The 17817-nt window shown below is 35.3% G+C and overlaps 2 protein-coding genes across 3 annotated transcripts; both read right to left on the minus strand.

The window, feature by feature from the left end:
- LOC147274030 (glutamate--cysteine ligase, chloroplastic-like) lies at nt 1-4510 on the minus strand. The gene is made up of 15 exons (XM_086255992.1): nt 4266-4510; nt 3978-4128; nt 3752-3859; nt 3499-3591; nt 2977-3060; nt 2793-2861; nt 2644-2714; nt 2473-2541; nt 1458-1551; nt 1254-1343; nt 1088-1168; nt 743-835; nt 443-523; nt 273-342; nt 1-89 (listed from the first exon to the last, which is right to left on the minus strand). The coding sequence occupies exons 1-15, from the start codon at nt 4508-4510 to the stop codon at nt 1-3; spliced, it is 1488 nt and encodes a 495-aa protein (XP_086112118.1).
- Nucleotides 4511-9639: 5129 nt separating this feature from the next.
- On the minus strand, nt 9640-15913 carry LOC147274031 (glutamate--cysteine ligase, chloroplastic-like). Of its 2 annotated transcripts, XM_086255991.1 has the most exons (16): nt 15775-15913; nt 14635-14980; nt 14303-14453; nt 13967-14074; nt 13737-13829; nt 13209-13292; nt 12987-13055; nt 12838-12908; nt 12649-12717; nt 11918-12011; nt 11712-11801; nt 11546-11626; nt 11153-11245; nt 10459-10539; nt 10293-10362; nt 9640-10076 (listed from the first exon to the last, which is right to left on the minus strand). In XM_086255991.1, the coding sequence occupies exons 2-16, from the start codon at nt 14970-14972 to the stop codon at nt 9988-9990; spliced, it is 1581 nt and encodes a 526-aa protein (XP_086112117.1). In that variant the 5' UTR covers nt 14973-14980; nt 15775-15913; the 3' UTR covers nt 9640-9987. The 2 variants fall into 2 exon arrangements, 1 of the variants encoding a protein (XP_086112117.1); XR_015124164.1 differs by lacking the exon at nt 9640-10076 and having other exon boundaries at nt 10307-10362; nt 10459-10542.
- Nucleotides 15914-17817: the final 1904 nt, after the last annotated feature.

Below are 17817 nucleotides of genomic sequence, written 5' to 3' on the forward strand. Positions count from 1 at the left end.
TCAGTAAATTAGCTCCTCAAAAACAGGATCTATATGTTGTCCCCATTGCTTGTTATACAACTCCAATAGCTTCTCAGCTGGTGTTATACCTGCCATATAATCAACTTTCAACATAAACACCAAATTCCATCCAGAAAGAAAAAGAAAGACCTATTAAGAATATAGTGCAGATCATGATGAATGATAAAAAGTTGGCTTAGCTTTTCAAAATAAACCGAATGAAAAGAGAGAATACAATGGTGTGGATCAAAGGGGAACTCATAATCACTTACCAGTTCTAGCCACCTCCACCACCTCATTCAAGTATCCTGATTCCATAAGACCTCTTCTTTCCAGGCCATCCTGCAGAATAATAGACAGATGCCATGAGCTAGCAAAATACACAGACACAGGCTCACACACGCACGCACGCACACAGTGCTGGAAGAGCAGCCCAATTTACCTTTGCGAACTTTACCACTTCTTCAGCAACATGCTTAAGCAATCCATCCCGAAATGGTGTCTTTAGACCAGTTTTTGGAACCTACTTATCACAGTATATGTTTTGAAGTGTAATTGTCAACCACTCCACAGGGTGATTTTCTTCCCAACTTTATCAAACACACATGAGTACTTATATAGAGCTCACAATGATACAAATTTGAATTCATGCATGCAAAGGAAAGACCGATAAAATAAAGCAATTGATACTTAATTTTCATTGAGAAAAAAAAGGGCTTTGTCGTGTAGGTTTTAACATCACCTTATTTCTCAGCATCTGTCTTTCTTCAGTGGTCCAATCAGCCGTCAAGTCTAGCACATTTTGTAGGGAAACCTCATCATACAATAAACCTACCTGAAATTTGAAAGAAAATCACAATCAGCTGATGCTGCTGGACTTTAGTAGTTAATAACATGACCAGCAGAAGCTAGATAGCAGGCATTCAGATATGTTTGAGGATCCCACAAACAACACATGAGACACAAAGGACATTTAACACCAGTGGATCCAAAATGAGAAGTATTTGTTCTATCCTTACGCAATTGACTTACGAATAGATAAGAACAAATTAACTAGTTATGTATAAGGAGTCAAAATGGCTATTACCCAAAGTGCTGGCAAAGCATATAAGCTCCACAAAGGCCCTCCATCAGCACCCCTCATCTCTAAGTATCTCTTCAGCCTGACCTGAATGGAAAAAGCAACATTGCATCATTAGCAATAGCATCAGAAATGCATAAGTTAATAATTTGATTACTGAAGCTAGTAGAACCTCAGGATATATGGTTCCCAAATGGTGCTCCCAATCGTTCAGGGTTGGCAATTCACCCGGAATGCAACGAAGCCTTCCTGCCATAAAGTCCTGCATGAATACAACCATACTATGTCTTTAATAAATCAGTAGCTTGAGAAAGAGATATTGCAGCTACAGAAGAAAGCCTCCAAATGGACAAGACTATAAAGGATAGATGCAAACCCGGAAGGTCATTCCAGTACAGTCAATGTGCTTCTTTTCCCGATAGACAAAGTACATGGGAACATCAAGAGCATAATCAACGTAGTTCTCAAACCTGCATAAGAAATTCAATATTAAAAAAGGCATATTATAAAACCAATTAAATGCATTAAAAGATTTGTACACCTACTAATGGAGAATCATGACAGAGAAGGATTAAAAAAAGAGTACAAAGCAAATAGAAATGGAAATCATTCAAGCATTACAATTTTAACAGCAGAACAAAATAGAATAGCTACAAAAGAAGTTAGGACTACTTGAGCAACTCGAAACTCCATTTACAAACTGGAAAAGTTAGGACTACTTGTATCCATTGGAGGGATGCCACTCTGTTTAAGAGTCTTTAGGTTTAGGTTCTATCATTCGGGAAAGCCGAAAGCATCTAGGTTAATGAAAAGCACAATATTGAATAATAAAAACCTCAGAGAAAGCTTACTTTCTTAATCGTAAATTTGATGTCCATGTTAATGGTCTCGACTCCAGAATACAAACATCAAAATAGATTGTATATCCAATCACAGTTCAATACTTTATACAAAATCATTCATGTAAAAAACATTCATTAATAAAAAATAAACCACCGATAACCCGATTTTAGCATCCAAATAGATGAATATTATAAAATACGGGCTAGGAACTATTAGTTATCCTCAACCACAACTCACAAGCCTTCAAACTAATGTCCATAAAACTGCTAAGTGACCATCAAAGGCGAATGTTCTGGCATCAGGTTTTGATTGGTTTGTTTAAGATTCTTGAAAACAGTTCGTTACTGAGCATACAAGTAAGCAGATTAGGCATAACAAGGACACCGGGGATGTGTTTTTCAATAGACATTGGTTATCTGTGTTCAAAGTGATGTTACCTATCATCAAATAGATGCACATTTTAAAAATACTTGGATTCTGACATATAAAATTGTAGTCGCAGAACAAAGCAAAAACTTCTTTCAAAAGTACCAAAAACAATATCTTACCCAAAGGAGTCATCAAAAACAAAAGGAATCATGCCAGTGCGATCCTTGTCAGTATCAGTCCAAATTTGACTGTTACGAAAAGTTGAAGAATCAATACAGATGCCATGTGTGAACCAAAAAAAATGCATATACCACAGAAAAGAAAATTAGTAGAATACATAAAATAAAAACCTTCTCATGCTTAGAAAACCATTTGGCTTTCCTTCAGTGAAAGGTGAATTTGCAAATAGAGCTGTTGCTATCTGTTTCATTTGTTGAAAGGTTAGATACCATATAAGCAACAAATTTTACAGCAAAAACAAGGGACAACTGTTCCTCACAGGTTGCAAAGCAAGACTAGCACGGAGTTTCCTTTTCATGTCTGCTTCAGAACTGAAGTCCAAATTAACCTAAAAAAGTTAACAAATAAGTTGTGTATGAGTTTAAAAGATCTGCCTCCTCTACAAATCAATGGAATAACACATTATGAAACATGCCTGATTAGATTAGTAACAATCATCTTACCTGTACAGTACAAGTCCTAAACATCACATCAAGTCCAAGCGAGCCAACTTTGGGCATGTAATTTCTAATAATCTCATATCTTGCCTGAGCCAAAATAACCGGTCAGTATGCAACTAATCAAAGTATTACAAAAAAAAAAATGAAAAGTGGCCTTATTAAAGGGCTTAGTAGACCAAACTGGACTTCATACGAAACTGCAGCATGAAATTTGAAAAGGAGCATTTGATATTAGAGCATCAAATCATAGGAGTTGCAGTGAAAGATGACAATGTGCTATGGTGTTCTTTTTTGTCAATAGAAAACTAATAGGAGGGTATTTATAAGAGCCTTCATTAAATAAAACTTCAATCACATCTACAGTATTTCAATAAGCAGTAACATGAAATAAGGTGCCTCATATGGCCTTCTCTACATAAAACAAATAATTCTGTCCAGTCCACTAGGTATGTTTCAGCAAACATCTCCATCCCTTTTTTAACCAAAATGCATCTCCACATGGTTGAAAAGAGGATTAAACAATACCTTGGGCATCATAGGTATGTCTTTAACTTCCGATTTAGGCTGACAACCAATTCCAAGAAATCCGATTCCCATTTCCTTTGTAACTGCTTTAACCTAGTGTAAAATATGAACAAATTTACTCACCATTTTCAGGGGAGAAAAAAAAAAAAACAGAAACCCTATTTGTCAACTAGACTTTACTTCAAAGCAATTTATGCATGAAGTGTGACCCTAGCTTGCATGTGAATTCCAAAGCAAAACTATTTTCACTGACCTGATAAAGGTGTGAATTGACTTCGGCACAAATTTGATGCAGATTTTCAAGAGGTGCACCGCTAAGCTCAAATTGACCTCCAGGCTCCAGTGATATGGTCTTCTTACCCTGGCTCACAATGCAAAATGTAATTTTAAAGATTACCACATGACAGATAACTAAAGGAAGTTAAAAATATAATGAACACACAATGCAATCTAGAGTAGAGAAGAAGAAGTAAGTTTACCTGTTTGAGTCCAATAATGTTGTCACCTTCCATAATTTTGTCCCAATAAAATCTCTCAGCAATCCCATTAAGCAACTCAGCAATATGTTCATATGTTATAGGACGTAAAGTTTTTAGCTCAAATCCAAACTTCTCATGTTCAGTGCCAATTCTGAGGATGGAGCATGATAAGGTAAGAGGGGTAAGATACAGAGTATTACAATCTGAATTGTCATCAAGCCACATTGAAATCATAACAAACAGCATATATACACAACTCTGATCCATGTAAAATAAAGCAATAATTACCTCCATTTTTCTTTAGGCTTGCATCCAGAGGCAAGATACCTTACAAGATCCTCTTTCGTCAACGGCTTTGTAGCGATTGCAGCAGCTTCTGAGGGAGGACTTGCAGCAACTATCACATTATGGCCTCGTTTATGTCCTACCCCTGCATTGCCTACATGCAAAATCTGTGTCTTTCTAGCAGAATGAAATGATAAGGAAGAGAAGCCAATGCAGTGTGATGAACCTGTCATTGAAATGAGTGCCATGACCCCCTCAGGAAAGCACATACACAACCTCTCAATCAACTACAATGATCACACTCTCCAGTACTGCTACCTTATAATTGCCACTATAACACCACCAACTTCTAATTGTTATGCAGTGCAACATCCACTCCTTTATAGCCATTTCTGCAGACAAAAATGATGGTCAAATGGATGAATAAAATATAGCAAAATTATGCCCACATGTGACATGTGAGGATTACACCCCATATATTAATTACAATTTCACAAATGTGTGTTTCCCTTTTTCTCTAAAGAACTATAAAATATTACAGTAATTGTGTTGATTTTTGTAACACAATAATGCAATTACTACATTGACCCTATACAACAGGTGATTGCATTATTAGCTTTTTTTTTTTTTTTTTTTTCTTTTTTTATATATTGCACAAAACTAAAAAAGTTCATCTTTTTTCACCAAAAATTTGACCACCTTATACCAGAACCATCACAAAAATAGATAGCTTATGTTTCTTACTCAGAACTTCATGTGAAAACTCAATAAGGAACTCAATCCTCAAAACGCTAAAGGGGCATCAACCTGCCCTTCTTAAAGTTAAAATCCACTGCTTATTAGTGTGTATTCTCACACGCACGCGCACACACACACACACAAGTTATAACTAATCCAAGAAATCCAATTGCACTTGCAGCTCCAACACATTGAACAGAGTAATAGTACATGGCCATTAAAAGTTGTATGTTGATAACTTCATTTCTGTTCACGCACCCTGGTTATGCATTTGAGAGGAGAAAAGTCTGATACTTATATTAAGAAAAAAGAAAAAGAAATTTTCTGGGTACAGTTTTGCATGCAGCACCCTTTCTATCACATGGTGTGATGGTATTCTACTACTATTCTAGTTTTTTCAAGAGCACTTTGGCTCTTTCCGTATGTGTTTTTTTCTTTCTTATAATCCATAATGACTTGATTTATTCGACAAGTCATCTCACCATGTAGTTTTTTACTACCACCCCAAGTGTAAATTGGTCAACTTATATAAGTGGCCAATTATCATTTTGTTATATATATTGGGCAATCTTCCTTCTTATGTTTGTTTTTCTTTAATATTTGGGTTTGCTCGAGTAAGTTTCAATCGAGTTTACAAGAATTATGAAAGGGAAGAAGATTTTGAAAACAGTAATGCTAAAATCATCAAATAAATATCAGAATATCAAAAGAAAATAAAGAAAAGAATGGTTTTTTTTTTTCTGTCAAGAAAATAAAGAAAAGATGGACGAGAAAGTGAAATTTTCACAAACGTTATGTTATGTGCCATACATATTAAATATGGTAGTGGAATATTGGTAACGCTAATAGTGTGTTTGGATGGAGAAAAAAAACTTAGAATTTAAACAAAACTCAGCATTTAAAAAATTACATGCTCTAATTTCCTTGTTTGGGTCCATAAAAATAGAATTTCTTAAATTCTATATGGAAAAAAACTTGGGATTTGAAGGCTGTAAATTCTAAATTTAAATTCTACCTAAATTGGTGTCATTTTTAAAATTCTAATTTTTATAAAAAAAAAAAGTCGTGTCCACCGCTACCACCACCACCACCATCGTCACCACCACTGCCACCGCCACCGCCACCTCTGCCGCCACCATCACCACCACAACCACCGACACCACCTCTGCCGACACCACCTCCGCCGCCACCACCACCTCTGCCACCACTACGATCACCACCGCCACCACCGTCACCACTACCACCACCGACACCGCCACCATTACTACCACTACCCGCTGCCACCACCACCAACACCACCTTCGCCGCTACCACCACAGCCGCCACTATTACCACTATTGCCGCCGCCACCGTCACAACCACTGACACCACCGCCGCCACCTCCATCACCAGTGCCATCACCACCACCATCGCTGTCGCCTTCGCCACCACCATCACCATTACTGCCAATGTCGCCGTTACCGCCACCTCCAATACCCCAATTTTTGCCACCACCATTTCTCCCACCGCCCGTGGGCCATCACCCCTACTACCATCATCAACTTATCACAAACATTATTTTTATTGTTGCCACCATCACCATCACTCTTTTATAAAACTACTATAAATTTCGTATTTAAATTCCATTATGATTACATTTATCCAAACAAGAGAATTTACAAATTCTAGAATTTTAAATCACGTCATTTTTAATTCCGTCATTTATGAATTCCTTAGTAGTTTCAAATTACTTCATCCAAACGCACCATAAAGGTAATGAGCACAATTGTTCATTTTTCAAAGTTGGACACGTCTTGATATTTGTTTGGCTCTTTAGATGTGTTTTTCTTAGCCATCAGATCAATTATATGAATGGTTGTGATTCGTTGTGGCACTTGAGGAGTTTCCACTCCATTTAGATGTGGCTCAGAAGTCAGAACTGAGCAAAGGGTATTTCACCACTGTTAAACGTGTATCAAATAAGAATTAAAGCCTTGTTAACGTAAGGACTTATTTGCATATTTCCTTTGTACACTTATTGTGGGGGTAAATAAAGTCTAAAGGAAAGCGTGCCGTTGAAACACTATTTCCCTCTTAAGCATTACCCACATGTACATTTGTTTCAACACACAATTGACATGTGAGGATTACACCCCTTATATTAATTACAATTTCCCAAATGTGTGTATCCCATTTTCTCTAAAGAAACTATAAAATATTACACTATTTGTGTTGATTTTGTAACACAAGAATGCAAATTACTACATCAATTGATCCTAAACTACATATGATTGCATTATTAGCTTTCTTGTTTTTTTATATATTTCACAAAACTAAAAACCGACCATCTTTTTTCACCAAAAGTTTGACCACCTTATACAAGCTAGAACCATCACAAAGACCTACTATCTTCCCAGCTAAGGCCTATCCAAAAATAAATAACATATGTTGTTTACTCAGAACTTCAAGTGAAAACTCAGTAAGGAACTCAATCCTCAAAGGCTCAAACTCTAGAGGGACATCAACCTGCCCTTCTTAAAGTTAAAATCCACTGCTTAACTAATCCAAGAAATCAAATTTCACTTTCAGCTCCTACACATTGAACAGAGTAATAGTACATGGCCATTAAAAGTTGTGTGTTGATAACTAACAAAGTAGTGTAAGGCATCATTTCCAATAAGAACGTTCAATCACTAACACTACATTTCACCCAAATTATGTGAGTGGATTATAGAATGAAAACTTTAATGCTCGGTACCTATTTCTAATTTACCCAAAGCAATTATTCTCTCTCTCTCTCTCTCTCTCTCTCTCTCTCTCTCTCTCTCTCTCTCTCTCTCTCAAAGTTTAGAAGCTATTTTAAATCATGCATTGTGAAGCCTGAAGGTGGGTAGAGGGCTGAGTTTCAGACTCTACCTGATTAATTGCAGTTTTGCATGCACCACCATTTCTATCACATGGTGATGATATTCTAGTTTTTTCAAGTGCACTTTGGCCCTTTCCGTATGACTTTTTAATTTACTAAAGAAGTCATCTCGCCATGTAGTTTTTCGTACCACCCCATTAGTAAATTGGTCAACTTATATAGGTGGCCAATTATCATTTTGTTATATTGGGAAATTTTCTTTCTTATATCTGTTCGTTTTTCTTTGATATTTGGGTTTGCTTGAGTAAGTTTCAATTGAGTCTACGAGAATTGTGGAAAAAAAGTAGATTTTGGAGACAATAATATATTTGATCACCAAATGAAAAAATTATTGTGTAACTGTAGCACCACGGCATAATGCGTATATCTTAAAAAAAGAAAAAGAAATGAAGAATGAAAAAGTAATTAGGTGCCATTTTAAATATGATTTAACTTTTTGTAATAATGGCAATCATATATTCATATATGCTAGTTATGATTAATTATAAATAAATATGTGGTATTATGCTTTAAGTGGAATATTGGTAATGGCTACAAGGTGACGAGAGATCTTTTAGTATAACCGATATACCGTCACGTAATGTAACCAATTCAATGTGTCATAATATAGGTAGATGTTATTAATATTATACCATAAAAGGGATAAATATATCGTCCAACAATACTCTTACACGTTGAATTGGTTACACCACGTAACGATGTATCGGTTACACATTAAAAATTCTCCAAAATGACGAACACAATTGTTGAATTTTCAAAGTTGGACACGTTTTAATATTTGTTTGGCTCTTTATATGTGTTTTTCTTAGCCATCAGATCAATTATTTGAATGGTTGTGATTAAATGTCGCGCATAAGGAATTTCCACTCCTATCTAGTAGATTGTGAACACTGAACAGGAACTGAGCAAAGGGTATTTCACACCTGTCAAGACGTGTATCAAATAAGAATTAGAGCCTTGTTAATTGTTAATAAATCTGCATGGAATTGTAAGTGGGGCAAATAAGAGAGAATACTGATCAGCAACAATTAAAATGTGTATCGATTTGGGTTTTCTATTGTTTCTTACTTTCTTTCAATGACAACAATCTAACTCAAAGATTTCGTCCATGCACATTTGCAATCATGAAGTTTATTAAAGCATATCTTTACTTAAGTGGATGGTAATCAGTAATGGCATGATGAAAAGGAGTCTCTACAAAAGTAAACCTTCTCTAACAAAATTTAAACATGCATTTCATGCCCAACACAAGCAACATGAGATAGAGACGCCTGAAATTTAACATCACGGTTCTTCTTCTTCTTCCCTCTCACAGTCTCACATCACAACCTCCTTATCTTTATGGGTGATAAAGTTGGCCCCGACTATCCAATTTGTCTAAAGTTAGGCAAACAAGCCAGACCCGAGCCAAATTGGGTCTGGACTTGGGTAAGTTTGGGGTTGGATAATTATATTTTCAAGTGAACATTATATAAACTGCCAGATTAAAAAAAACCAAATATGACCACAACCATGTACTATTGATAGATTGTGGTAAAGACCTGCAGAAGCACAAAAATGCATGTACAAAAGCATGCTCGGGAAATATTGTAGGGTTATTATCTCTACCACATGATGGCAGGTAACAGGAACAAATGGTACATATTGGTAGCCAATCAGATGACCTGTGCATTGAACTGGGCAGAGCTATACGAGTAAGAAAATAACTTGAAGAGCCAAAATTGGAAGGGAAAATGAGAAAAATACAAGTGGGCTGCATGCAACAAAGTGAACTTTTGTTCAACTTGGCAGTGTATTCTTTCCCACAACATAGCATTAAGTTATACAAATGAATCCAACTCAAGAAGTTCCTATTATTTTTAACCTTCCGTGACATAACCAGTTGGAACAATGATCTGATTATATTCATGTGTAAATTAGATGAGAAGCCCCATACCTAAAATTTACATCACAAATTATTTCTGAGGGAAGGTGCATCGATCGGTAATCACAAACTGAAAGCAGCTAAAATAAGAAACTAGGATTACACCTGCAAAATTTGCAAGGTTTACACACAAAATGACCCCACTGAAGTGCCTCACCTCAGTATAGTAGCTCCTCAAAAACTGGGTCTATCTGTTGTCCCCACTTCCCGTGATACAACTCCAATAGCTTCTCAGCTGGTGTTACACCTGCCATATAATTAACTTTTAATATAAACACTAAATTCCCTCCAAAAAGAAAAAGATAAAAAAGCCTACAGATAACATGGTGCACATCAAGGTGAATCATAGAAAGTTGGCTTAGCTTTTTGAAAAAGAAAAAAAAAAATGAAAAGAGGTAATGGAACAGTGCGGTTCCAGGGAAAAAATCATAAAAGGAACAAAGAGCAACTCCTAATTACTTACCAGTTCTAACCACCTCCGCCACCTCATTCAAGAACCCTGATTCCTTAAAGCCTCTTCTTTCCAAGCCATCCTGCAGAAGAAAATGTATATGGATGCCATGAGCTAGCCAGGCACAGAGAAACAGGCTCACACACACATATGAAGCAGCAAGAGAAGCCCAATTTACCTTTGCCAACTTTACCACATCTTCAGCAACATGCTTGAGCAATCCATCCCGGAATGGTGTCTTTAGACCAGTTATCGGAACCTACTAAAATAATTATACAATTAGAATTGCAAATTTAATCACAGTTATAAGAACATAAGAGGCCTGTACCCCTACTAACAGAACAAAAGTATAAAATCTATCCGGCAGTTCAAAGTTGATGAATTAAATATTGATTAGAAGAAAGGTAAAATATAAAATTCCATGACCGTGCAATTCAGCTATTGCTTTAAATATGAAAAATTAGAAAAACTGAAGGTGGGAGGAAATCTTCAAAAGAAAGTAGTAAAAAATAAATAAATATCACTAAATTGCTTTAGCTGGACTTTAACCACACTAGCTAGGTCGTCTCATGGCCTGGCTGCCCACATTGTGGTTCCAACCCCAATTAGTATCCTCTGAGGCTCCAACACCAATAGGTGTGGCATGAAACAAGTTACTGCCAAAAATTTGCAACATTTTCACAGTATATGTTGTAAGTGCATGCGTCAACCACTTCACAGGATGATATTTTCTCAACTTTGTCAAACACACAATTTCTAACATAGAGCTTACAGGATACAAATTTGATTTCATGCATGCAAATAAAGCGTTTTATACTTTCTTTTCATTGAGGTAAAGCAAATAGGCTTTGTTGTGTAGGATTTAGCATCACCTTATTTCTCAGCATCTGTCGTTCTTCGGGGGTCCAATCAGCTGTAATGTCTAACACATTTTGTAGGGAAACCTCATCATACAATATACCTACCTGACATTTGAAAGAAAACTACAATCAGCTGATGTTGCTGGATTTAGGAGTTATTCGCATAACCCTCAGAAGCAAGATAGTAGACATTCACATATGTTTTAGGATTTCACAGACAACATATGAGACATAAAGGACCTAAACAACAGTATATACAAAATGAAAAATATTTGTTCTATCTGTATATACTTATCAGAAGATAATATTAAAAAGTGAAATATACTCCAAAAGTACACTTGTGGCTTAAGTATAGATAAAAAAAAAAAGAACTAGTTATGTATAAGGAGTCAAAATGCCTATTACCCAAAATGCTGGCAAAGCACATAATCTCCTCCAAGGCCCTCCATCAGCACCCCTCATCTCCAAGTATCTCTTCAACCTGACCTGAATGAAAAAGGCCCATTGCATAATTAGGCAATAGCATCAGCAAGCATAAGCTACTGATTTGATTATTTAGGCTAGTATGAACCTCCGGAAATATAGTCGTCAAATGATTCTCCCAATCATTCAGGGTTGGCAATTCACCCGGAATGCAACGAAGCTTTCCTGCCAAAAAGTCCTGCATGAATACAACCATACCATGTCTTTAATAAATCAGTAGCTTCAGACAAAAAAGAAGACTGCAGCTGCAAAAGAAAGCCTCAGATTACAAGACAATAAAGGATAGATGGAAACCCGGAAGGTCATTCCAGTACAGTCGATATACTTCTTTTTCCGGTATACAAAGTACATGGGAACATCAAGAGCATAATCAACATACTGCTCAAATCTGCATAATAAAAACAAAAAAGAATATAAAACCAACTAAATACATTAAAAGATAATTGTACAACTAAAAATGGAGAATCCGGCTTCAGAAAAGAGTAAAGAAGGATCACAAAAAAATTTCTACTGCAAATAGAATTGGAAATCTATTCAAGGATTACAACATTACGTGCAGTGGAGAAAATAGAATAGCTAGAAAAGAAGTTAGACAGAACGATTCATGTAAAAAGTTCATCAAAAAACTATTCATGTATGCCATCACAATTCAACACTTCATACAAAACCATTCAGGTAAAATATTCACTAAACAAAAACAAACCAACCATAACTCCATTTCAGCATTCAAATAAAGCAATATTAGAAAATTTAGGATAGAATATTATTACTTATGGCTATTAAAGGAGAATGTTCTGGCAACAATCCATTACTGAACAAACAAGTAGATTAGGCATAACAAGGTGACTGAGGATGTGTTTTTTAATAGACACTGGATTATCTATGCTCAAATTGTTACCTATCATGAAATAGATGTAAATGCTCAAAATAGTTGGATTCTGAAATATAAAATTGTAATCACAGGACAAAGCAAGAACTTCTTTCATAAGTGCATAAAAAATAACATAAAATAAAAAAAATCTTACCCAAAGGAGTCGTCAAAAACAAAAGGAAGCATGCCAGTGCGATTGTTGTCAGTATCAGTCCAAATTTGACTGTTACAAAAAAGTTGAAGAATCAATACAGATGCCATGTATCACAAAATAAACAGACCCGGAGGAAAAGAAAAATAGAAGAATGCATAAAACCAAAAAAAAAAAGGAACTATAGATAACCTTCTCATGCTCAGAAAACCATTTGGCTTTCCTTCAGTGAAAGGTGAATTTGCAAATAGAGCTGTTGCTATCTGTTTCATATGTTGACAGGTTAGATACCATATAAGTGACAAATTTTACAGAAAAAACAAGAGACCAGTGTTCCTCACAGGCTGCAAAGCAAGACCAGCACGAAATTTTCTTATCATGTCTGCTTCAGAACTGAAGTCCAGATTAACCTAAAAAAGTGAACAAATAAGTTGTGCATGAGCTTAAAAGAGCTGCCTCCTCTGAAAAACAATGGAATATCACTATATGAAACATAACTACCCATAAGAAGTACTAAATTATTCATAGCAAGTATCTGAATAGATTAGTAGGAGTCATATTACCTGTACAGTGCAAGTCCTGAACATCATATCAAGTCCAAGCGAGCCAACTTTGGGCATGTAATTTCTCATAATCTCATATCTTCCCTGAGCCAAAATACTCGGTCAGTAGGCAGGAAATCAAAGTACTAAAAAAAGATATGAAAAGTGGCACCATAAAAAGGATGATGAGATGAAAAAACAAAAGGCTAACTAGACCAATTGGACATCATATGAAACTGCAGCATGAAATTTGAAAAGGAGCTTATGATATTGTCATTGAACCATAAGAGTTACAGTAGAAGGTGACATGCTGTGGCGTTCTTTTTCCTAATTACAAGACTACTAAGAGAATATTTAAAGAAAATATTAAGAGTCTTCGTTAAATGAAACTCCAATCCCATCAACAGGCTACAGCGTTTATTAAACCAGTAAAATGAAATAAGGTGCCTGATATGGCCTTCTCCTTACAAAACACATACAGTGCACAAGGCATATTCAGCATGTGCCACCTCAATCCCTTATCTATCAAATTATAGGATTAAACAATACCTTGGGCATTATAGGTATGTCCTTAACTCCCCATTTAGGCTGAAAACCAATTCCAAGAAATCCAATTCCCATTTCCTCTGTAACTGCTTTAACCTAATAAAAAGTAACATATAAACAAATTTACTAGCAAAAAAAAAATAAAAATCCATCTGTCAACTAAACTTTAATTTATGCACAAAGTGTGACCTTAGCTTGCATGTGAATTCCAAAGCATTATTATTTTCCCTGACCTGATAAAGGTGTGAATTGACTTCAGCACAAGTCTGATGCAGAGTTTCAAGAGGTGCACCACTCAGCTCAAATTGACCTCCAGGCTCCAATGATATGCTTTGCTTACCCTGGCCCACAATGTCGAATGTTTTTTTTTTTGAAAAAATACCCAAAAATAATGGCAAGGGTTTGTTGATAATTGATTTAACATGGAGTCATATGAGGATGCACAAGTTACAAATTGATCATTTTCAAACACAATTTGAAAATATTATCATCCCAATGACAGATACCTAATGGAGGTTAAACATATAATGAATACAAAATTGCAGTCTACAGCAGAGAAGTAAGTTTACCTGTTTGAGTCCAATAATGTTGTCGCCTTCCATAACTTTTTCCCAGTCAAATCTCTCCGCAATCACATTAAGCAACTCGGCTATTTGTTCATATTTCATAGGACGTAAAGTTTTTAGCTCAAAACCAAACTTCTCATGTTCTGTGCCAATTCTGAGGATGGAGCATGATAAATTTTTCAAATTATAATTGGTTATCGAACAAACTGGAAAAGAGAGGGATGAGATACAGTGTATAACAATCTGAATTGTCATTGAGTTTCAAGCCACATTGGAAAAACAATGAATAGCATAAATACACCACTCTGATCGAGGTAACATAAGGAAATAAATACCTCCATTTTTCCTTAGGCTTGCATCCAGAGGCAAGATACCCTACAAGATCCTCTTTCGTCAGTGGCTCTGTAGCAATTACAGCATCTTCTGTGGGAGGACTTGCAGCAACTATCACACTATTCCCTCGTTTCTGTCCTACTCCAGCATTGTCTATGTGAAAAATCTGTGTCTTCCTAGCAGAATAAAATGATACGGAAGAAAATCTAATGCAATTTTCCTTCGATTTGGATGCATCTATATTGTTTGCCCTACTAAAAATCACGTTTTGCCCAGATTTATTCCGAAATATCTCAGTATGGATGCAATACGATGAACCTGTCAGTGAAATGAGTGCCATGGGGGTCCCTGGAAAAGCACGTACACAACCTTTCAATCAACTACATGAAGTCCATTCGATGAAAATTAAAAATTGAACATCTTTACAGGAACCACCTCAAAATCTTACCATGGTCCCACTTAAGGCCTATTAAAATGACATACTTTTTACACAGAATTTCGTGTAAAAACTCAGTAAGGAACTCAAAGTGTGCTCTTCTTAAAGTTAAAAACCACTGTTTCTCAGTGCAATTGAGCGCGCTCATGCACACATAACTAGTCCAAGAGATCCATTGGACTTGCACCCCTTACACATTATTTAGAGTAGCACATGGCCATGAAAAGTTGTTTGTTGATAACTTCAATTCTCTTTTCATATATAATTTTCCTATTTTTTTTGGCTCTCAAATAATCAATTTTTATAACCCAACTAACAAATTATTATAACCTATCATTTCCAATAAAATTCAATCATAACAACGGCATTTCACCCCAATAAAAGTACAAAACTTTATTATTGAATGGCCGAACAACACAAATACTCTAAAAACCATAAAAACAATAACAGAGCCAATATTATACGTAACAGTGCATTGACATAGGCTCATAGCACACCAAAACTAAAAATTAAACATTTTAGGATGAAATGTAAACTGGGATTAATCATTTAAACCCCAAAAAGTATGAACTCAACCTTCCACTGTAATCATAACAATTATACTGATAATTGAGACTCAAAAGACCAAACCTTTGGTCACTGTAGGTAGTATGAAATGAATACAAATATGAAATTATTAGACGAAGTAAATTAATTGGAGGATTACCTAGTATGCTGAGAGTACAATCACAATCGAAATCTAGGAATTTCTGAGAAACTGACTAGGGTTTTTGGTCTTCTCTCTGAAAGAGAAATTCGCGAGAGAGAGAGAGAGACTTTGGTTCCTCCTCTCTTTGCTGATTAAAATTAAGTGCAAGTGTTTTTGCGATGAGAATTAAATAGTGCGGCATAAATGTTCCTTTGTGTGGTCCACAGTCCACTTGTCCTGAATGCCGCCACGTCAGCACACTATAGATTCTCTGTTCAACCTCGTAATCTATTATCTATTTCTCACTCCTCGAAGAAGTCATTCATCCCACACTAACTCTCACCATATTACCAACAAAAAACTCATAATCTGTTTCTTCTTTGGTTTTAGAACTGGCAAAAACAAAAATGGTCCACACTGACACTCTTTTAATTGTATTTGATAGAAATAAATAATAATATAGTTAAATACAAAGATAATTTATAAATTTTATACTAATTTTTAATTTAGTCCACTAATTATAAAAAGTGTCAATTTGATTTACAAATTTCTCAAGTTGTAACAAAGCAGTATAAATGTTAATTTCTATTTAAAAATTAACGGAATTGGTTACATAAAAATGTGATAAACAGACTGAAATGTCCCTGAAAATATGGTCACTTGTTATGCACATGACTAGTTTCTGTTAAAATTTTCGATGGAAGATAACGTTTGTACCAAAGTAGTACAACTTGAAAAGTTCGTTGACCAAATTGACACTTTTTATAATTAGTAGACCAAATTGAGATTCACTGTAAAATTTATAAACCATTTTTGTATTTAACCCATAAAAGTATTTCTATATTATAAAAGTGTTTTTAAGTGGTATTTTGAGAAACACCTGACAGGTGCTTCCTCGAGAAGCACTTTCAAGTGCTTTTGCATAAAGCACTTGAAATTTTTATAAAAATTTGTATGTGCTTATGAACAAAAGTGCTTCCAACAAAAATATTACTTATTATAAGCACTTCTAAAAAATAGTATCAAACGGGTTACAAATTAGGAGTGATTATTAGGAAAGGTTGGAAAGCTAATGATGAATGAAAGTAGGGTGAACTACAAAGGAGTCCTTACTAATTAAGTCATTTAGTCGATTATTATCGATAATCGACGGTTTCAATGATAATTCAATTAAAATGACACTCTTTAAGATATATTTATTGGAGGAAAGTAAGATTTAAGATGGTATATCTGAAATCAGAAAGAAATAATAAGAAGCTAAGGCAAGAATTATCTTACATATGGGATGAAACTCATAAACATGAGTGGGTCTTATCTTACATTTGTGTGAAGAGTTCTACTAGAGGTGTAAGATGGGTCGGGCCGGCCCGAATTCGGCACTGGCCTGGCCCAGCCTAGACCGTTAATAAGTGGGTCGAGCTGGACCAATAATTTTTATCCCGTTGGATCGACCCAGCCTGAGCTCGTTTTGCGTTAGGTTGGCCCGTTTATATTAGTATTTCTCAAATCTTTTTTAAAAAAAATTTACTATTTGTCTTGTTTCAATTTTATTTTTTATTTTGGTGGTAAAATTTGATAGAAAATTGAATGTCAGCAATAGAAAATTCAAAATTTTGATAGAAAATAAAATTGCATCAAAGACTATTTAATTTTTAAATAATAATAAAAATTTAAAATAATTAAAATAATTAATCGACACGAGCCCAGCACGATTCATTATAGGTTGAGCCATGGATCGAACTTAACTTAAGATTTAAAATAATTAGGCTAGCCTGGCCTAATTCGAGCACGACACGAAATGTGAATGGACCGACTTTAAATAACCCGTTGTACATCTCTAAGTTCTACTAGAACCTTCTCATTTTAAAACTTTTATACACTGTGAAGACACTATTTAGTTGGCTGATTGGCTCTAAATTTATAGTGATCGAAACTAATTATGTGGCCTCCGACTACTTTCAATCGTAAAAGAAATTGATTTACTCTTAAACATGCCAGATGGAAAAGTTAATTTATTGGCAAAATTGAAAGTAATCATGATGTATTTGGTCACTTTTTCTT

Source organism: Dryas octopetala, chromosome 9 (assembly GCF_963921425.1).
Source record: "Dryas octopetala chromosome 9, drDryOcto1.1, whole genome shotgun sequence".
NCBI lineage: Eukaryota > Viridiplantae > Streptophyta > Magnoliopsida > Rosales > Rosaceae > Dryas > Dryas octopetala.